General features: G+C 36.1%; 1 protein-coding gene across 1 annotated transcript in view; it reads left to right on the top strand.

The window, feature by feature from the left end:
* Positions 1-22,957, top strand: part of ctnna2 (catenin (cadherin-associated protein), alpha 2) — a 321,544-nt gene that overhangs the window by 57,315 nt on the left and 241,272 nt on the right. The window contains exon 7 of the mRNA XM_032562146.1: positions 14,347-14,550. Within this exon, the coding sequence (XP_032418037.1) occupies positions 14,347-14,550 (204 nt within the window). The remainder of the gene's footprint in view (positions 1-14,346; positions 14,551-22,957) is intronic.

Here is a 22,957-nt window from a genome sequence, read left to right on the forward strand (position 1 = left end):
CAGCAGTATAAATATCAGATATCAGTATCCACCCAATTTTTATCTATAATAATAAGAAAAAGAATGTTTAACAGCATATTATATTTATTCAGAATTAATACTCTGTCAAATGCTTGGTTAAAAACATGTAAATCTTGCCACAGATTTACTTTAAAAACTTTAAAGCTGTACTGCAGCTTTAAAAGGTTAGAGTTTTTAATATTTGACCCTTGATGGACCCTGAGGATCCCTGATGTAAACCATATTGAAAACCTGGTGATATAAAGGTTTATTGCAATGACAACAGAGAGTGAGCTACTTTACTTGAAAAAAGCAGAGACAAAACATAGAACATTTTGGATGGTGTTTCAATGCAATCAAATGTGCTGGTCGAGTGCCAAAAATAGGTATTTGGTCAGCTTTGCAGGGGAAAGAGGGCTTCTTATTAATTATAGCACTGTCCGTGCTATCTCATAGAGCCGCATTCACAATGGCTGTATAACTGAATTGATGACCCTTTTGGACAACTTTTATCTAATTACGTCTGTTAAAAACCAGTCTTTTGCTCATCTTTTGTACTCATGCACAAAATGATTACAATATAACTTTATCATTATTGAGTGTTAATGATGTCTGAAACTGAAACAAAAAATGCGTTTTGTTTTTATTCTTTTGTTCTGATAGTCAGAATTTTTTTTTTCTTTTTAGAACGGGATTACACATTTGAGTTTCCAGAAGCTGCTATACGGATACTTGGTTTGAACCCAGCTGATTTAGACAAAAAAATTACAAGGGGTAAGATCATTCGAATGGACATACACAATGTCTATTGGAATGATTTCTTTTGAAGGGATTGCAGTAAGGGAGGTTTGGGGTTATCGTTGTGCAAGGCTGAATTTGGAGTAGCAGAAAATGAAAAGAAAACTGTATTCATATGCAAATGTCGACAAGTTCCTGTGTGTCTGCACAGTTTTCAATTATGGGAGAGATGTATATTTATGACTAGTCCAAAGCAAAGTGGACAGGGCTGTCCGATTTTATTTTGTGAGTTGAGCATTACCTTTCTAGAGTGCTATTCTCTCAATAATCCAGACAGTTTGAACCTTTAATCTTCAAAACCTTTTAATGATGGTAATTAAATTCAAGAATTCAGGAAAATCATAGCAACTAACGCAGTGTGGAGTTAAAGAAAGTCTAAAAATACACATTATGTTTTGGGATTGTAATTTTTTCTTTACCTATTGCACAAAGGAGGGACAGTAGCTCCTTAATGTTCCATGAGACAATGTATTTTGATCCAGTGTCAGTCTTTAAAAAACAATGTTCTCTTTTATGATTTTAATGATTTCCATTCAATTATTCTGGTAATTTTCCATCAGTGTCTACTCCTGTAAAGTTTTAGACAAGCTTTCATCTCTGTTTTTTTTTCTCATTCTGTTTATTTTTCCATGCATTTTTCAGAAATTCCCTTAAATAGTATTTAATCCAGAAATGAGCAAAAATAACTAAATGGTTTTGGATTCTTATTTTGGTTTACATGGGCATTCACTTGAAATTATTGTTTTTGAAGGGACATCTAGAGATAACATAAACCTGGGCTGTCTCTGTCTCACTAACAAGGCAAAAAGGCTCGACTCAAAGGCCTCATCAGTCCAAATTCCTCCAAAGTAGTAAAATTATGTCAGATAAAACACAAAACCGACTGGTAAAGGAAACATACTTTAATAATCTTATAAAAGAACATCGCCTCAACAGAAAAATATCAACAGAAATCCCACTGTCTTGTAACTACATCATCAATATATACACACAAAATGCTACAACAGCATATATCAACTGTAAAGGCCACAGTGCTGTTTGTCTGTGTTTAATACAGCATCAGAGGATATATGGTGTCATGGCAACCCCTTTGGGTGCATGGAGGAAGTGTCTGCGGCACGTAATGTAATTTCTGTGACATGGCTGAGACACCTTCCATTGTTTTAAGCCCTGTTAAATGTCATCAAGACCCAAGAGAATCACTCTTACACAATGGTACATGCATAAGAGCTTCTGTTCAATCTCCTGTTGAGTAATTCAAAAAAAAATCCTTCTTCCCTCCAATACTTCTTAGCTCAACAAGTCCCTATTAAGCAAAGAAAGGACAAAGAAACATACTTTCAAATGTTAATTGCATCTCTTCTTGCAATGTCTAATTACATTTATTTTATTACAATACTTGCAATAAACAACAGTTAATGAGGGGGATTAGTAGGTGAGCCATGATGGGCATAATTACCTCTTTAAACCACCATCGTATGTATGTCTAAGGTCTATTGTGAGTGGAGGCATAGTGCTATGACAATGGAACTATTTTAAAGTCCTTCATCATTACCTTCTTTCAAGTGATTCTTGTGATCCTTTTCCTTTTGTACGTCTGTTAATTTTATCAGCAGTGTCAGATGATTCCATTGTTAGGACCAAACATTTCCAAATCTCCACATTTCAGATTTACCATAAAATAATTCCTTAAATCAAGTATAGTAAGGTATTTAAACAAGACTTGCTTTTACAGTGCCACCAGAGGGGTCAGGAATAAAGCTATAGAGAAGTTCAAAGTAGGGTTTGGTTATAAACTGATATGTTAAGTTTCAGAGATCTCTGCACTGTTTTTTTTCCCATCATCTGAAAAACATGGTATAGCATAAGTACAAACCTACCGAAACATGACCATCCACCTGACCTGACAAGCCAGGCAAGAAGAACATAAGCAGCCAAAAGGCCAGTGGTCCCTGTAAAAGACCTTCAGAGATTCACAACTCAGGTGAGACAGTCTATTTTGAGGTTAAATACTTTTTGTTCTCAGCAATTTTGTCTATATGGCAGAACATTGAAAGAAAAACATTATTAAAAAGCAATGCAGTGGACACAGGAAATCTGTGAATGAAAGTCTTATGTTGAGACGACACCAAAATTTGCAAATTTGTCTGACTAAATGTGTAAACACCATCCCCGTGGTCTAACTTTGTGGTGGCTCCTGTGGAAACTATTTAATGGTTTTAAGGTTCACTTTCAAGTAGAAATACAATAGAATGGTTTGGAGCAAAACATAATCCTATTAAATGGCTCAGTAAAGTATAAGATCAATGCCAGTTTTTATAAACTACTTTTCAGACATTCTCCATTAAATCTAACTACGCATTAGCTGTTTTTCAAATAAGAGGCAAAAAACGTATATCTAGATGGCTATAGCTGGTAGAGATGTACCCCAAAAGATTTGTGGCTTTAATTGCAGTGAAAGGTACAAAATATTGACTTAACGTCTGAATACAAATTCGTGGCACACTTTCCAGATTTTACCTTGTAAAGCAATTCCAAACCATGCATCTGTATCCTTCCACTTTAAAATGATGCACTACTTTGTTTTGGTTGTCATATTTTTGCAAAGCATTATCTATGATTCACAGTTTAAATGATTATTGCAGATGAATAAAACAAAACTTGTGTGCCTGTAAATGCAGGCATGGTTTATTGAGGGCCTGTCACCTTCTTTATTTGAGTTTCAGTAAAGTCGTCTTTTAGTATTTGAGCAATTTCTTTATGTTTATCAGTGAAGTGCAAAAACTAAAGTTTCCAAAAGGATTTCTTTCATGTTTTGTTCCCAGCTGGAAGCAGGAAACTCCACATTTGTGCAGTCCCCTTCTATGCACAGCTCATTATTTTCTAGACAGTCACAGCGTGGAGGTAATACTGACACAGAGAAAAGCCATCTGACTTAGTGGGAAATGTCATGCAAGTAGCTGGATAACTCTGCATGTGCATATACGGATGTTGCTATACAAACGAGCGACAATGTGGACTCCTAGTGATGTTAGTGCATGGAGAGCACTCAGGTATGCTCTGACTTTTTGTGTGTGCCACACCCCATGATGAGAAAAGAGAAAATGCAATATTACAGATCCTTTGTCCCAGTCCTGCTGTTCTCTTCTGTGAAGGCAGGAGCTGGCTTGCCGATATGACACTCCTTACACTTTCACTTATTATCACCTTGGGTCTAATTAAAAATGAAGATGGCTTTCACACATTTATAAATCATATTTCTTAAAAATTACATTAAAGAGGGGAAAGAGCTATGTCCGACTGTTTTTAAAAGTGATTAATCAACTTGTCTTCCTGACAACTATTGTGACCTTCACAGATCTGAGCTGTCCTTAGTTTATTGTGTGTAGAAAGCAAACATAATTACAAGCTCGTCAACTAACAGGTTTCAGTATGCAAATTACTTTGCCTTTCTAGTCTTTGAGATGCTGCAGTGAATTGTAGCTGTTGACATAAGCTCAGTGTCAGTGTGCTGCATTCTTTATTGCCCCCAACGTTTTTGTAATGTTTGTACTTGGTTTCTGAGCCAGCTCAATACCTCATTCACAATCCAATTAGCACCAATGATATTCTGGTGCAAACTGTCTCACTGTGTGTGAGAAAATTACTCCTTGACGCTGTTGTCATCTAAATATAAACTTGTACTATAAACAGAGGAGGCACACAATTGAGAGGTAAAAAATAGGTTTTGGGTCCGCTTGTCCTTACCAACTGGTCAGATTTATCCCAGTGCTCCTGAGCTGCATTGTGTGATGACATCTGTTCTTATTCACAGAGGTAATTTATCTGTACTTTTAAAAAAATTCAATTGGAAATGCTAAATGTTGGAAGGTTAAGTAAACATATGGTTTGTACTCTGGATGTTAATGAAAAACTTTTTACCTGACACTTTTTTCATGTTCTTTGGTAAATAACTCGACCTCTGTCAGAATTAATGAAGAACATCTCTGAACATTAATTGACAAGTTTTCACAAAGATTCTCAACTAGATTTCAATTTGGACTTTAACTACACCACTGAAGCAAATTAATTGCTAAAAAAATCCATTGTATCTCTTTCTGTATGTTTAGGGTAGTTGTCCTGCTGGAAGGTCAGGCTCTGCCTCAGTCTAGAGTCCTTTGTAGTCTTTATCAGGCTTTCTTCCTGGCTTGCCCTGTAATTACATTTGTATTGAGCTGGTTAGAGTTGATATCCAGCAACTCAAACCACCTGCTACCACCCAGTTTTACCATCCATATAATTTTGAGTGTAAGGTTTCTGCCACACTCAGCTTTACATGACTTGACTAAATGTTTATATTTGCTGTTCACCTGCATGGCTTGTTTGCAACCAACAAACAGGATTATCAATGGCTTTCTGATTATCTTTTTTCATAAAGCCCATATTTGTATAGTGCATGAGTAATTGTTGTCATGTCAATATATTCTCCCACCTCATCTGTGAACCTCAACAGTTCCTCCGGAGTTATCTTTGGTCGTCTTGCCACTTTTCTGAAGAACACTGTCCCTGCTCAGCCTGTTAGTTCAAGTGGAAGCTATCTCTTAGTAGGTTTGCATTGGTCTCATAGTCTTTATTTCCAGATGAAGGATAAAACAGTGCTCCATGTGATGTTTAACATAACCTCCTCTTTACCTTCTAAATTGTAGTTATTTGCTACCTAGTGTTGGTGTATTATGTCATAAGATACATTGAAATATGTGGTTGCAATTCAACAAAGTGTGAAAACATTTCAAGGATATAAATATTAATTTGAATGAAATCTTAAATTACATCCTGAATTTGCAGAGTATCAGATTTTATATACATTCAGAAAGAAGGAGTTTAATAAATAAATCTTTCTGTAAACATGGACTTTTATGGATTATGTTTTAATTAGATAATTAACTCATAAGCTGTTTAGGCCTGGTATGAAAATACACAGCTATGAATTGGTGGGTCTGTTCAAACTTTTGACTGGAGCGATCTTCTGCTGCCAGAGAGTCTGGGCACTAACCCAACAACTATTACCTTTATAGAGGAGAGAATTTGTGTTGGCTTTATTATGCTACTCTCATGTATTAGTGGTTATTGTGCTACATTTTTAAGAATTACAGAACATCCATACCTTACTGTTGTTCTGATAATAAAAGCTTTTGTCTCCCTCACTATATTTAGCTTTGAAACAGCAGGATAAATGGATGTCAATAAAACAGATCTCTTATAAGAGCTTTAGCTATGACAAAGATAAGAAAACAATAAAACAAATACACCTTTAAAGTTTTTATTTCAGATCAATCAAAAATCAATCCAAAGTGTTTTTCATCTGACATTCTAACAGCCCAGTTTTAAGGTGTGCTCAAGATCATAATTGTTTTACCTCAGTATCATACCCACATACTTCCACCAAAAGATGGTATACTTTCTATGATGATGACTGCATGCCTGTGCCAGAAAAAGTTGGGGAAAAGGGGAAATAAAAAATTACTCAGCCATTGTAACTGTGATGAATTGATGCATCATTTTGTCTTCTAGCAATGTTTCCATTTTTGAACAAAAGCTTCATGGCAAGGCACAGAAAAGAGTGAGTGCAATGAGATATCAAGTAGCTTAAACCCAAGGCAACAAATTCCTCTTGAAGTGACTCGGTTGTGGTGTTGTGTGGGAAAGGGAAAACTGATGACCTAATTGATGGAAACACTATCTTTCACATGATTTCAAGATATTCAGATGAGAATATCCCACAGTGAGCTAAATTTTTGAAAATAGATTATGATGAATGTTATTTCCTTTTGCCAATCAAGCTGATTATGAGCAGTCTTAACTTTTCACAATAGGTGCAGGAGGCCATAATCAAATCTGATATAATCAAACCTGCTGGATCCAAATTCAGAAATTAATGAAAATGTGTTGATCACCGGAAATTATATGTTTTGTCAATGTGTGTTTTAGGCTGTAGAGAGTAATTCCATACATTTATGGTAACATTAAAGAAAACCCTCTGTCAATTTCAGGATGATAACCTGTAAACAATCTGGTTTTTACCAGGTTTTAAAGTAATGAAAGTTTTTGCATAGTCTTCTTTGTTGCTCAAAGAAGTCCTTTACTTTTAACATTCTTGAGCAGTATGTATATGAAGTGTTATCCTTTCGTATATTTAGTTGGAGAGATGTTCACCCAGTAAACAAGTTTACTTAATAATTATGCCATTGCTCCAATGACTCCTTGGTTACAGTTACTCTCAGAAGAAACGCATTTTATTCCATTTAAATATATTGTGTCATTTTATGTCAAAATAAGCTTACTTGTTATTAATATCAATATTGTTCATTTTATCAGAGCTGCATGTATTACTGTTTTTCTTTTCTTTACTTATCTGTATAAAGGCAGCATTTGGGCAGGTTTTATTTCACAAATGTATTTTGTCTGGTGGACTGCATATTTATTTCCTCTTTATTTTAAAACAACCAAGGTTAGCACTGCTACAGCACTAATTACACTTTTTGTACTTTTTTCTTTGAATACCAATCCCTCCAGTCTAATTTTGTTAAAAAGACACAGACAGGACTCCACAAATACATTGGTCATACTGATGGCCAGAGAAAAGACAAGGTCCAATATATGGTCTTTTACATTTGGGGCTGACAGGATAGCATGGAATACAAATACGTAGCAATCAGCTCAATAGCAGACAAGGTGTGGCCAAACCATGCACAGGCGACACATTTCTGCACATTTCTGCTTCAACTTCTAAAAATACAGTAGGATTTAACTTTGTCGTAGTTGAGAATAGGACCATTAAAACAAAAAAAGACAATTAAAACACAGTTGTGTTGCTTTTACTCACAACTGCTGGCGCTTTTACACTATTTCATGTTGAATTTGTTGTTTTTTTCCTTCGACACAGTCAGTCTGGTCCACAAAACAGGCATTCCACAAAAAAAAAAAAACTTGTGGGGTAATTCTTTGCCCCTGTTTCACTACAGGAAAGAAAACAAGGCATGTGTTCCCCATGGTGTTTCCATATTTGGATTATAAATTATCTTCAGTATATGCAGTATGTTTTTTTTTTTTTTCTGAAACTACCTGTCCTAAAATGCTTTGGAGCAGGTATCACACCATGATACTGGTTAAAGCTTGCTGCTCTAGCCCACCTCCTGCCTTCCCTTTGTTCTCGTTAACAAACCACTTTGAAGAGAAAGCGGTCTCAACATTAGACATTGTGTGTCAGAGAAAAATAAAAAATGAATAGATGCCTGAGTCAGGTTAAACAATTTATGTCAAGTTGTTTGAGAAACTGTCTGTGTTTATAGAAGATAAAGAATCATCGCAGAACTTTCAGATGATCACCACATGGGTTTTGGTTTTCAGCATGACTTTAAAGATGCATCTGAATGGTTTCAAACTGCAGCATGACCAGGTGGAAAATCACAGATACAGACATAAATGCTGCAGTAAGAGCTTTTCCATCCAGCTTCACATGTGGGAGACACTGCAAAGGCAAAATCCTTCCTGCCAGTTTACAGAAGACATTTTCTGCCACTGGCCATGTGGCTTAAAAACAGAGTGTACTTAAAGCTGTTCATATCCTAATTTCCACATAATGAAGCTGAGAAAATTAAATGTTAATCATCTATTATCTTGAATGCTGACTTAAACATAGAAAATCAAACTTCAAAGCAGTCAATTAAAGCCTCCAATTAAATGTCTTTTTTTTTTTTTAAATAAGTAGAAATTACATAGGGGGGAAGGGGGACATATCAAATAAATGCCCCCTGCAACATCTCCAAAAACACAGTCACAGTTCGCAACAGCCATTATTTTTGTCTAACTCTTACAAGTCATTCAGAAAATTTTAATTTATATACTGGTCATTTCAATAAATTACATTGGTTAGTGGTAGGAAAAACTGAAAATGCCGTTGACTTATAATATTAACCAACAAGGCTCTATAGATTTAATAGCCTAATTTTGTTTTATTCTCCAGTCATACTCACCTTCAAGGAAACTTAACAGATTTTATATTGCACAAATTTAAAAAGTCTTATTGGTAAGAATAGTTTTTTCTACTGCACATTTGTGCAGTGGATTAAATTCTTAGAGAATGAAAACAATTCTTTGAATATTTTTATATCAACTCTTAAACAATTGTATTAGCTGTAGGGATCCAGTTGTTGAGCGTTTAGCATGTCTTTGTGAGAAGAACACTATTGTGTATTTCTATTTTAATATTCTAGGATTTGTAAATAATGTTCATGTTTATTATTTTTTTCCCTCTTTTTTTATTGAAAAACATGGGGTTTTTCTAATTGGTGTATTTCATTAAGCGTAATTTCAATTTGTGCGATTTCATTGTTGGAAGTGCAGCTGGCGATATGATAATAAGATTTGATTGTGCTCTTTTCTTTTGGGACATACGATACCAAAGAAGAAATATCTAGCTTACTATAAAGCTACCTTAAGGTGAAGGAAAAAAAATGTTTTGTTGAATTAAGACTTTTTCCTCTGATTTATAATTTGTGGTTTCTGAGTGATTGTACTCGATCTGTTTACTGACAGCAGCAATACGAGTCTACTATTGCAAGTCTATTTTAATCACTGGCTGTAAAAGACCTAAACCTAACCAAGAGTCAGGTGCTGTTCATTAGGTCAGTCAGTCAGATGGCAGGGTATGACTTGCATCCCCCCTGGGCCATCATGAAAACAAGATTTTGTCAAACACAGTGAAAGTCAACATCAGGCAGCTATTGAACCCTGGAACGGGGCCACAGAAAGACAGTGCAGTGGTATGCTCAAGACTGCTGAAATCCCTAGTAGACAATAGAGTTGTAATTAAATATTGGTAAGTCCTGGAAGGCATGTTGGATATAGGCTGATGTGACATGCACCCTCTTTTACTGTTCTTGCCTCAGAGTGGGGTCAGAGTAATAACCTCACTCTTTGTGGGCCAAACATTAAGTTGCCTTTGGTCTCGATGCACTGTCATAATCAGATGGTATACTCAAACAGAATTACAGACTGCTACGGACTGACCCAAAATCCCTGCGGGAAAAAGTGTGCGTGGGATGCTCCAGCCATTGTGTCTCTTTAAGTAATCTGGATTTTTTGAATAGGTTTTTAGATGTACAATGCATAAAAAAAAAAGACTAGGTACAAGATACTTAGCAAATGTTAAACTGAGACAAAAGTATGCTTTAAGACGGGTTGTATAAAAAAGATCAGATTTTTGTAGGAATAATACAAAAAATAGCTTTATATGTGGTGCATGCTGTATTTATAAAATATAGAGCGATAAATGGGAAAATACAGGAAAAAGGTTATTACTAAGAACTTTGAGGAAATGAATAAGAGTTCTCTGAACAGGGGTTGTCATCACAGAGCACTCACGCTTTGAAAAAGTCTGAAAGCACTTCCTTCAAGCTTTACCATTTAATAGCACTGCAAGTGTGGTAATTGTACAATATTGTCCAACAAACAAGAAAATTTTCTAGTTTGACATAAACCTTCAGCCACACTATTTTATGGCCTGACGCTTTACTCACACGTAAAGGCGCTGCATAGAGATGGATCCTAATAAATTAGATTGTAATTGAAAAGTTCATTTTAGTAATTCAGTTCCATATGTGGAAACTAAAATATTGTAGTTATGTCCAAAATATCCAGAACTTTAGCAGATTTGGATTTAAAGTATATCTTTTTAATTTTACCAAAATCTTTCCTCTGAGTGGCAGTAATATTAATGTTTTGGAGCCACACAGCCAGAGTCTTAACTTTAAATCTTGCACACTCTCAGTGCACACAATCAACAGATTAGGGTGATGGCAATAATTTCTTTCTAAACTCAAACATATAGAGCTCATTGCAAAAGATTAATTGCCAAAATAATGATGTAGACATCCTGGAACCTGGTCAGCAATAATAAAAACGCTCTACTGTAAAGACAGTAAATATTTTTAAACAGTGTATATAATTTTTATATGTCATATTCTTAATTAAAATGTCATCCATCCATCCATTTTCTAACACCCTTCTCCCTAGTGGGATCAATAGGGGAGCTGGTGCCTATCACCAGCTAACGTTCCGGGCGAGAGGCGGGTTACACCCTGGACATGTCGCCAGTCTGTCGCAGGGCAACACAGAGACAGACAGGACAAACAACACACACTCACACCTAGGGAGAATTTAGAGAGACCAGTTAACCCAACATTCATGTTTTTGGACTGTGGGAGGAAGCCAGAGTACCCGGAGAGAACCATTGCATGCACAGGGAGAACATGCAAACTCCATGCAGAAAAACCCCGGGCTGGGAATCGAACCCATGACCTTCTTGCTGCAAGGCAACAGTGCTACAAACAGCGCCACTGTGCATTAAGATGTCAATAAAAGCATATTAATTATTATTTCTAATTGATACTTCTTTCATATTTCTGACTATTTCCTATCTTGGCCGAAATTGTAATTGTAATTTTAAATGTAAATCTGCCAGGTGTGTAGACAGATGGTCATAGACACCTTCTACAAGGATGTTAGGCCACAAATGATTCATTTAGATTGAAAGTGAAGAAAAGGGGCTTGGAAGTAACCATGAAAAAATTTGGAAGCAACAGGGAGAACTCCAGCCTTTAGGATTCACAAGTTGTGTACAGAAACTTGAATATGTGCTTTGAAAATCAAAATTTGAAAAGCAGGGTTCCAGAGTCTGGAAGAAAAGTGGAGAGACACACAATAAAAGTTGCTAGAGAATCAATGTGAAATTTCCAGTTTCACTGTTTGAGGAACCAAATTGTTTATAGAGCCTTCTCCACCTTTTTAAGTCCAAAATCAGCCTTTCTGTAGAACACAAAATTGTGAAGCATTCATGCTTCCCTCATTTGACTAGCTTTATGGAACTGCTGTTTCATTTTCTAGTCAGCCCTGGCACCTGCCCACACTACTAAAAGGAACAACACCTGGTACTTAATTACCATGGTAACAGTGGAAGACAGCAAACCCAACAGCGTAGATGAGCTGAAAGCTGCCATTAACTTCCTTAACTTCTTGTCGGTGTCATAGGCCAATTATCCCTATTCTATGCTGCACTGATGCATTAATTCATGGGAAAAAAAAAACCTTGATCAAGGATTGAGTTAACATGTTGTAACATGTTGTATATGAACAGACATACCTTATATCACCCGGTGTGTACTGAAACTATATAATATCCGAGCTTTACTTTTTGATTTGATTTATTGAAATAATTCTAATTCGTTGGAGTCTCAGATCATATAGCAAAAGAGAAGCAATGATGAGCAAAAGTGCATTTGTTGATGAGCACTAATGTTTAATTTGCATTGTTCCTTAAATTAATTACTATCATGTTATTTATTAGGTATGTGAGACACATTGTTTTTAACTCAACAATTACAAATTGCATTATTGTTGACATTTTTCTTTTTATTTTCAAAAGACTGGGTAAGCTACTATAGACATCTAAAGTGACCAGAAAACAGGCCAACTGATGATGAATGAGTACGTTCAGAAAACTTTCATTTATTCATCACCGAACTTTGAGGAAGCTGTCCCCGTCAGTCATAATCATGTTTTTTTTTTTTTGAAGATAACTGAAAAGATTTCAGTTACATTGTTTTTTTTGTTGTTGTTGCTTTTCCATTTTTCATCTTTATTATTCCCAAGTCTCTACTATAATTGTACTCTGACAAGCCATGTGAAATAAAAATATAATTTCAGTCTTAAGGGATGTTCTCAGTTCCCCTTCATGGTCTTTTCTTCTCTGGACCTTTTCATACTGAGATACAGAGTAAATTGAATTTTTTTTTGTTCTACCAAAATGTGAAATTTCTGAGATAGATGCCATCAGAAAGACTGCAAATAAGGGCAACATGTCCAACCTTTTTCTTAACTCCTTACTCCCATGGTGAATTTAATCATGAACCTTCATATGCCGAATATGTTCATGTAAGATATTTTACACTTTTTATCTTGTGCACCAACATATGCACTTGTCAGCTTCAGATAAAAAGTAGACTTTAGAGATCTTGTTCTTTCTTACTTTAGAGGTTATTTGGCATCATTTGACAGTCTGTCACTCTGTCCCTGGAGCAACCTGCTTCAAGTACACTGCCTTTGTTCTTACTGTTTTTTAGCATATGCCAAACTCTCCACGTAAGTTATTTTTACAGCTTTTCTTGTCAGATTTACGTGCATTAAGATCACAAAAATATATCCTAATTTTAGCATTGCATCCAATGTTGATTTATTTTACCAATTTTTTAAAGCTTAGAATTACAAACTATAATTGGTAATGTCATTAGGTAAGGCTTAACGTAAATGACTGATCAAATAACAAAAAAGCAGGGCTCGTCTCGTCTTTCAGTTTAAAGACTTAGTGTGGCATTTAATTGGAGAAGTAGACTTTATTCAAAATGTTTTAAATACAAATGAAAGAAAACCACAAAGCATCAAATAAAACAATTTAAGAACAATGCTAATTAAATAAGAAGATGGGCAGCTGTTTCAGAAACATTATGAATTCAATTTAGAAATAAAAGTAATACCAGTTAACAAACCTTAAATATAAAAAATATGGACATGTCTCAAGTAACCATGAACAAAGCAGAGTTTCAGGGGCAGTTTTTCAACTTTTACTGACAGATTGAAAAGGGCAACCTTTACGCATGAAAAAAAAAACCAATAAGTTGATTGGTTCAGATGTTTAACTTAATATAGACTTACACAAAGCTACTCTTTTTTTTTGTCATTTTTCTCTTTTCCACCTTTAAATCCCCCCAATTAAAAGTTTCCTCCTCCAAAATAACTGTGTTTCTTAGAAATCTATTTTTATTTTTTACATGTAAATAGCAAAAGAAACTGAATCATTATTCTGAGCTCAGTGCACCTGCCTGTACATTTCCCCTACCTCAGACCAGAGAGCAGAGATATTCAACAGACTGAAGGTAGACCTCATTAGTAAGCATCAACACTTAATAACCGGCCTTAGCAGAGGTCGCTATGACCCACTGGCAATAGATCTCAATGAGGTTTCCTTTTGGGTTTTTATCACTTGGCATTATTCTCAGTATATTATGTTCATACTCCAACTCTGGTACTACATGGGAACCTTAATCAATTATTATATTTAAACTATATATAAAATATGCATTTTGGAGATCTTGCCTTGCAAGACGGTCAGCTTTCAGGAAGAAGCAAACTGTTGCATTGTGTATGGCCCTATTGTACAAACATCATTTTACAAGCTGGTGAGCGGGAATCTTTTTGGAATATGGTCAACAGATAACACAGCTGTTGATCTGTCTTGACAGATTATTCCCTCCAAGCAAATGCTGCTGTTTTTTACTCCGGGGATACTCTCATAAAACACTTTACTCACATTTTTCTAAGTCAGTATGGATAAAATTGAAATACAGCATACCACATGATATGGTTTGGATCTCTTCTGATCTCTTTTTTTGGCCAGTATACCCCGTCTTAGTTTCCTGACCTTATACATGCTTTTTTTTTTTTTTATTCCTGCAGAACAAGATCATCCTGGACCCTTTGACATTCAGTGAGGCTCGTTTCAGGCCCTCTTTGGAGGAGCGCTTGGAGAGCATCATCAGTGGGGCTGCGCTAATGGCTGACTCATCATGCACACGCGATGACCGCCGTGAACGCATTGTGGCTGAATGCAACGCTGTTCGTCAGGCCCTGCAAGACCTGTTGAGCGAGTACATGAACAATGTAAGTGCAAAAGTCCTTTGTGCACCTTTTGGAAACAAACAAACCACTTAAACATGCTGTCACTCTTAGTTTGTTATACATTTTATTTACATTTTTGAATGTAAATTATATTAATATATAGGGTATTTGTATACACAATGTATTTGTGTTCATGTGGGAAAGGGTTTGTACTGTAGGTGTAGCTTATCCTTTTCTAAGGCTCCTGTTGGGCTTTGCTGGGTTTTTCTTTATCTGTTTCAGGAGTTAAGGAACAAACATCGTATATGATATACATGAAAAAGAACCCCTTAGGTATATAGGTGATGCTGGATTGTTTATTCTTGAATTGATCTGAAGGCAGATGAAAGAAAATGAATAATCCACTCGCTCTATGTTTTTATCAAGTACAGAGTCCCGAGTCTGTAAAGTATATTGGTAATTTCCTTACCATCTGTTACTTTTTGTGAATCCCTTTGGTATTATCTCTATCAGAGTGCTGCTGCAAGCAGGTCTGATGATGACCAAAGATGACAGTGCAAGGTGAGGTGTTGGTAAAAGTCAGCTCTGATGTGTTGAGAATAGATGCCATGAGGACCATGTCTGTTTTCAGCACATCACTGTGTTAGGAATTAGGAAAATGCCATCTATACATGTACAAATATATGTTTTTATGTTTTTTGAGTTCAGTAATGCAGGACAGCCTGTTATGCACCATTGAGGATTCTGTGGCCTCTATTCTAGCTCCAGTTTTCTGCTCCTGATGTTTCATTTGACTCTAAAGTTACTTAAGAACCTATAATATAAGACATAGGACCAGCATTTTCAGTATTTTTCTGAGCCCTCCTTCCATGAGGAGAAATATTTGGAGGAAGACTTTGTTCCATCTTCCCGGTATCTAGCAAAGTCTTGCTTTCTCTCACCACCTCAATAAGCCAGATATGTCAACATGTTGAAAATCGTTTTCTTTCAAATAGCTTCTTACAGCTTTTATGGTTCCTCTGAAGTCATTCGAAGCACTTCACAGATTCTGAAAATAACATTTGATTATTGCTTTTTAGTAACAACATCCACACACAAAGAACATTTTTGCCAGTTGGAAAAAGAAAGAATATTCAAATTTCTGACCAGCTAATGACTATAAATGGCACAAAGTCTGTTTAAAAGTTTAAATCTCACCTTCACATCAACAATTGCCACCAGTCTTTCTACGGATCTTCCTCTATAATTATGCCATGTTGCAGATTAAAACTAGAATCTGGACCAAAACCAACCCAATATTGTCTTTTTTAAGTCTTCCAAACTTGGTACAACAAATGAGGAAAATTATGCTTAGGGCAATCAATATTTTTCTTTATTCTTTAAATTTTTGACAGGAAAATGTTACAATGGAAAAGTCTGTGTATTTTAAGTTCAGTGGTGTATATTTTGGCAATATGCCTTTTTGGGTGTACCTCTTTTGAAGATTGCAGCAAATATTGTTTGGTGGAGGCAGATAGATGGTGTAGCTTTGTTTTTCCTTCTTTGGAAAAACAAGATTTGAAAGATATCTCAGTGAAGAACAGTATCAAGACTAGAAAATTTCTGAAGAAATTTAATTTAATTTACGGGGCCTGCTAAAGTGTGCCCGTCCGTTGGAACCCAGTATTCTGATGCTAAAAATTTGAATCAGTGCTAAAGTAAGCTACAGTGTACTCAATAGCATGTGGAGAGTCATGACCATGTTGAGCAGCATGGACTTACTTCATTCAGTATGTTAATGTTAAGCTAATGTTAGGCTAAATATTGCCAGGCATGTGGGGTATAACTAGCATGTTGTCTTACAATCACTTCCTCCATTCAGTTGTGACTCTATTTAAAGTGAAATAAACAATGTTTCTAAGGATTTGCCAAGATAGACTTCTACAACAAAGAAACAAAACAAGTGCCCATCATAAATTGTTCATGCTTGGAGTGGTCATTGTTAGTTGCAATCTACAGGCATTTGTCATAAGAGTGATTTGCTTTATCTCTCCAGATGTAAGCTGACATACAGTGATCACTGGTTAACGGTTAACCGTTTTTTCTTTCTTGTTTGCAGTACTTGGACAGCTACAGCTTTTTTTTCTTACAGATACAGATGCAGTCACAGTTACGAAATAACACTCGCTTGCCTGCTGCTGGTTACTTATTGGTTCATTAGAAGCAATGGCATCATCATCTGTCCTACTAAGATTGCACTTGGAGTCTGCATTGGTTGGTGTAGCCTGAAGTATGGCCATCTGTGAACAAAGCTGCTTGGGTGGTAATAATACTTAAGGCAGTAATTCTGCTTATAAATATTATGTATTAATAATTCTTTCCAGTACTTTAGAGTTAGTCACTTAGGGCTAAGCTGAGAACATTTGTGATATCTAAGCAGGCTTTTAACTCAGCTGCTGTTTCAAAGAAGGAATCAGATGTTAAGACTGATAAGCTGAGCTCTAAATAAACCATTCCTAAAATGTAGGTGAGCCTTAACACAGCTTAAAGAAATCAATTTAATTTTAAGAAAAATACATTTGAAGTTTTTTGTATTTGTTTTTCAGGCTGCTGCTCATAAGGACTCATAGTCCACTTGTGACCAATTTGTAACTCAAAGGATAGTTTGAATTGATTTATTGTCTTATTCAATTGGAGAATGAATCCTTTAGAGATACTTAATAATATATCAGTTTACAATTAGCAATTGTAAACAGTTATACAACTTTTATAAATTCTCTAAATTGTCAGTGAACAGATGAGTACTACAAAATGAACACAGGTGTTGGTTAGTGTTTATGGTAATGCATATGGAAAATGTTTCTTATTTTTAATTAAATTGTTAATTTTTATGTTATCAGCACCATCCTTTTTTCCCTGCAAGTCTCATGCAATTCAGTTTTTATGATTGCAGAATCTTAAAATGGAAATAAGCCATCTACAGCATAGGCTTAAAATAGAACGCAACATGCTCAGGGAAAGAAAAAAGGACATCTTTTGCTGTATTTGGGATCAGCAACTTCAGTTTCTTGTCATTCTGCTGTTTCCTGCTGTCAGAAGGAAACCATTACTATAATTGGTTTGGACTGCTCTAGTCAGATCAGTTAGAGAAATTGGACATTTTTGACTTGAGAAACAACAGGACAGGCACCCGTCTACATTTACACTTTATGTCAAAATAATCAGAGCTTCTTTGACTTGAAACAGACATGCTGTTTACACAACACTGTCAAATTATTCCATCTGTTGGTGTATTTCTACATAACAACATGCAGTAGAATAGTATAGATACATCTTGTTTAAGGGAATAAAAACACAGAAGATTTTTGATTGTTGTTTGGATGTTTCATAGATATTTCTTTCCTGTCACCCTTAAAACAAAAAATAAAAACAAGATAGTGTTTCTGAACACCCACATACTTTTTCTACTCCTAAGTCAAGCCAGCTTTTTCCTGAAGTAATTGTGCATTGGTTCATTAGGCCCATGAGTTGTGTTTCAGAGGCTACAGCTGGGAGATTGTTGACAGCCTCTGGCTGTCCAGGCTTAGAACTGAGAGTAAATCATGGAAGCATTACGAACAAAATGCTTCTCTTTTTAGCTCAACTACCCCAATAAGTTTAAATCAGCAACCTGGAATGATTTCAGAAGAAAATATTGATATGGACCTGCTCATAAATAGCAATGTTAAATAGATTGAAATGTGAAACTTAATTTTTTTTATTTTTAATCAATTTTAATTTATGGGAAAAGAACATTCTTTTATAATCCAAATTACCTTGCTAAAGCTCATATTAACCCAATACAATTTCCAGTGTATAGTGTTATGTTAATTCTCTCGAAAGTATTGGAAAAAACAGATTTGAAAGTATTCTCTGTATTTCCAATTAAGAAAGATGGATAGAACAAATTGAACACATTGCTTATTTGTTCTATTGATAAAAATATGGCTTTAAAGGTAACCAGTTCCATTCTATATCCAGAAGGATATATGTAATCAATTCAATTGAGAGTTATTCTTATTGTTAGAGTTGGATGATGATGGCAGGTGCAATATGCCTATTTTCATCTTTCCTCTGTTTCTCATATTCCATCACTCTGTGACTATTAACATTTTGGGCAATGTCATCAATTTCTGACGTGAACATCTGCTGCTGTAAGACTCTGTTCAACTGGCTGAATATTACATTAGCATGAAAAATACACCCATGTCGCCCATATCAGAAGCGGCCACTGCCCATACAAATACCACGTGACTGACTCCCACATTAATGTTCCCCAATTTTGATGTTAATGGTGACATACTGTGCATTGCTTGCAAAAACTTATCATATTGGGAAGCTCAGTCGACTTGGATCCGGTCCCATCTCTTACAAAAGTCCAGAGTCCAAAACTTACAAGAGTTTGCTTAAGTTTTGCATTATGTCTAGTAAAACACAGCAAACCATCTCACATCTTATCTTGTGGTGTTATACCAATGTTTAGATGTGATGTTCTCCCATAGCATGCCCAGGGTTTCTTTTGGTTCTTCGATTTTCTCCACCAGACCAAAAGTGTCCATGTTGGAGATTCTTTTTATTTCATCAATGGAGTGAAAGTGTGTCTGCATGGTTGCGTGTGTTGTGTGTGATGGGTGTACCCTCTCTTTTACCTGATGACAGCTCCATCCCTCTCTAACCAGAAGCAGGATGAAATGGCTATAGAAAAGGAATGATTGAACGAATGAATCATAACATGCAATGAGAAAGTTTCTTGGTCTGTAAAGGAGGCAGCTGAATATTTCCTTTTCAGTACATAATGATAGCTAACACGTTTGTCAAAGCAATGATTGACCACCAAAAGTCTGAAAGAGAGGCTGCGTATATTATGTTTTTTTTTTTTTTTAAGTTTACAAAAGTAATGTAAGCATCCTGTTGCCTTTATGTTTCCTCTTCCGTCTTTATAAGTGCCCCACCTTACCAACACAAATTTTTATAGGAAGCTTGAACCACAGCACAAGGTTAATCAATGTGGTAGCGGGCAATAAATTAGGTTCAAGTGACAGGAGAATGTCCATACCTGTCTCGGCTGCTGGTGATCTGTGATTGGTGACAGCAGGCCCGGCTCCCTGGCCGGTGCTGAATCATCAGGAGCAGCTGATTTAGTTACGGCAGCTCAGACAGGGCGAATCTATCAATTGATCTGGGGCGTAATGCATTACTAGCTTGGGTCAAGGGAGCCTGGGCAGAATATAGCCATAGCCAAGAGCCATGACAGCTGAAAGAGGGCAACTCTGCAAAACTGTGTACAGCTGAGAGAAGGATTTAGGGAGTGTGATAGCCAGCACACGAATGTCACACTAAGTTGGATGTGGGACATAAAACTAAACAGGACTTGTGAGGTAGGAGGATCATTAGGGGGAAACTGATGGCCTTCTTGCTCACATAGCTCCTCTGAGAGTTGCCATGTAGAATGCTCTAGCAACAGTTGGGTTATCTAATAACACATTGACTGGCAACATGTATTAAAGTATGTCTTCTTACTGAGTTAAAATTAAATATTTGCAAACACTGTTTAAAAAGGTAGAACTTTTTTTTTTTTTGTCAATGACATTAATTAAATCCAGCTAAACTTTTCCTGTTTAAGGTCAGTTAGGTTTACCAAAAATATTTTCTATTTTGAATGACAGAATATGATGCAGAGTAAAATGGCATAATCAGAAATTGGTGCTCTGTCTACCTGATTGGCTCTCCGTCAACTGGTGTTGGGATGTGGTGGGTAAACTACAAATCCATTGATGCCTGCAGTCAAGAAATGGGCCAGTTTGAGGTCATGTTTGTCTACACCAGTCTGCAATGCCTCCTCAAATGTTTTAAAGACAACTCAATAACTCAAGAATTTTGAATTCTCGACTTAATGAAATAATATTGGTCATCCAAAAATAACCTAAGACAATAAACAGTAAATTTAGTCTGATTTAATGAATGACATGAACAAAGTAATGTTTTTTTTATACCATACATATACATAGATATCTGATTCAGTTGTATCTGCTTTAACTATATTATCTCATTCGCTCTACTACTCGTCTCAGTAAAAAACTAATAGAGGTGACTACTTGAATTTAAAATTCAAGTAGAAAGGAAAGAAAGGAAAAAAGATTCTCTAAAATCCTTACCATGATACTAGTTAGATGACCCCTGGTCTGATATTCAGAGCATTTTTTTCTTAAAGCTAAGCTCATGTAGGCGGCCCCAAGTAGATAACTTTACAAAACAAACAATGTTGTGCTTTTTTTTATTATTATTATGTTTGTTTGCTGCTATATGTTATTTTATTGCAGACCTAAAAAAGTAAAAGAAAAAAATTGTCAAATATGTTTGATAATTTTAGATTCTTGAGAAACATTTGTCTGCTTCTCCACCACTACTTGTCTACAAAACAAATGCAAGAACAAAAAAAATGCTCAAATTAAAGAAAACACAATACTACAGAACAAAACATGTTTTGATAATTCTCTGCAACATATGGCCATTTGCAACATATTGACCTTAAGATCACAGTAGGGAACAGTTGTAAGATATGCAAAGAAAGCCAGTGGAGCCCTGCAGGATTTTCTAAAGATAAATGTGTGTGTGAGTGTGTATATCTGCTGGAGGGTGTTATCTAGAGTGAAGAACAAGTTCTGTCTCAAGGGATTACAGTTTACTTTAAAGTGATATTCTAAAACTCTAATTAACAAATATGCAAATACAACAGAAAAACAGCGTAAGGTATTTGTCTTTAAAAAAGAAACAATTTCTTTTTTTTTTTTTACAGCCACAAACTTTCTTTTGGTTAAAGGCCAACTGCCATCTTTCGCTGCAATTACAGCCAGAAGTCTAGTATGTTGTTACCAACTTGGACATCTACTAAAGTTGGTGACAGTTTTATTTGCAAAACAGGCTAAGTGTAAAAAATTAAGTGCATAAGCAGGAAGTGAATGTTAAGTCTAGGCATGTCTTTTCACAAAAAGGTAAAAATAATTAAAGACTAATTATTTAGTCTTTAAGTCTCTAAATTTAGTCTTTAGTCTCTAAAGAAAAAAGAAAAAACACGACACAGTAGAGGCACAAATAGTGACACTAGTGTCCCTGTAGCATGACTGTTGTTGCTACAGACAAATTTGAGACTGTACAGTAAGTATAAATATACAGTACAAAAATACTACACAGTAATTAAAAATGGCATACTCAAATCAAAAGAAATGTGCAACATTCATATTTTGTACATTTTAAAATGTACAAGATATAAATTTATACAGTGTTTGTGAATAGAAGACAGCAATATACTATTTACAAGAAGAAAGCTGTGCAAGTAACAGCAGTAATGTAAATAGTGATGATTATGTCTAACAGCTGCTGGGAGAAAGGATCTGCAATGATGCCCCTTTGTGCACCTAAGATGCAGCAGTCTGTCACCAAAGGAGCACTCCAGTTCATGCATGTGGAGGGAGATATTGTCCAACAGTAGCCAGGGTTCTTCTGTCTCCCATCACCTGCACTTGTTCAGAGGAAGGAGAGGGAAGGGAGGCCAGAATTGTTAAGCAGCTACACTGAAGATGCCTGATGCTACTACAGTGTCAAAAAAGAGCATCCACTTCAATCCAAAAGGCTTCAGTTTCCTTAGTAAGTATTGTCTGCTCTGGCTCTTCATGTAAAGAGCATCAGGGTTATAACTCCAGCCCAGGTTATTGTTCAGGGGAACACCCAGGTACGTACGAGAGTCCACTCAAAGTCAAAGTCGTGGTACATCACCCTCTCCCTAAGCTGAAGGAGTATGTGATGGCTGAGAACTGACAGGTGTGAAATTCAGAAAAGAAAAGCAGGCAGTCATCACAAATGAGTGGGATTGCGCAGGGGGGACTGGGCTTGGGGAGGAGTGAGTGTCTGATCAAACCTGACTCCTTAGGCTCTTCCAAACCTCACGGATTTTGTTCTCCTGCAGCTACCCTTTCTTGTTTACTGATCTAAAGGATCTCTTCTTCTCCTTGAGGAGACCCTTTATTCCAGGGTTAACCTAGACTTAGCAGAGCTAAAACAATCTCTCAGATTTTCTTCAGTCTCCTCAGACCATATTCTTACTGTGTGTCTCACAGCTGGTTCTCTGTACAGAAGGAGTCTACATACAGGTTAAACCTATACACAAGTTTTAGATGAACCAAGTTGTGATCTGAGCCCCCCAGGCGAAGTATAGTTGATGAGCTGTATACCTCTTTAGTGCTGGCATACAATAAGTCCTCCTCTCATTGTGATGGAGGTGATGGTGTATCTGTACCTTCTCCTCCATATTTTGATGACAGTACAGGTCCCAAGTCGCTTCCTTCTCACCTTGCAGGAAATATTGTGTCACTTAATGGGCTACAACTATGGAGAGCTAACAGCTGATCTTTGGTGTAAACAATAGATATGACCG

This window comes from Xiphophorus hellerii, chromosome 5 (assembly GCF_003331165.1).
Source record: "Xiphophorus hellerii strain 12219 chromosome 5, Xiphophorus_hellerii-4.1, whole genome shotgun sequence".
Taxonomy (NCBI): domain Eukaryota; kingdom Metazoa; phylum Chordata; class Actinopteri; order Cyprinodontiformes; family Poeciliidae; genus Xiphophorus; species Xiphophorus hellerii.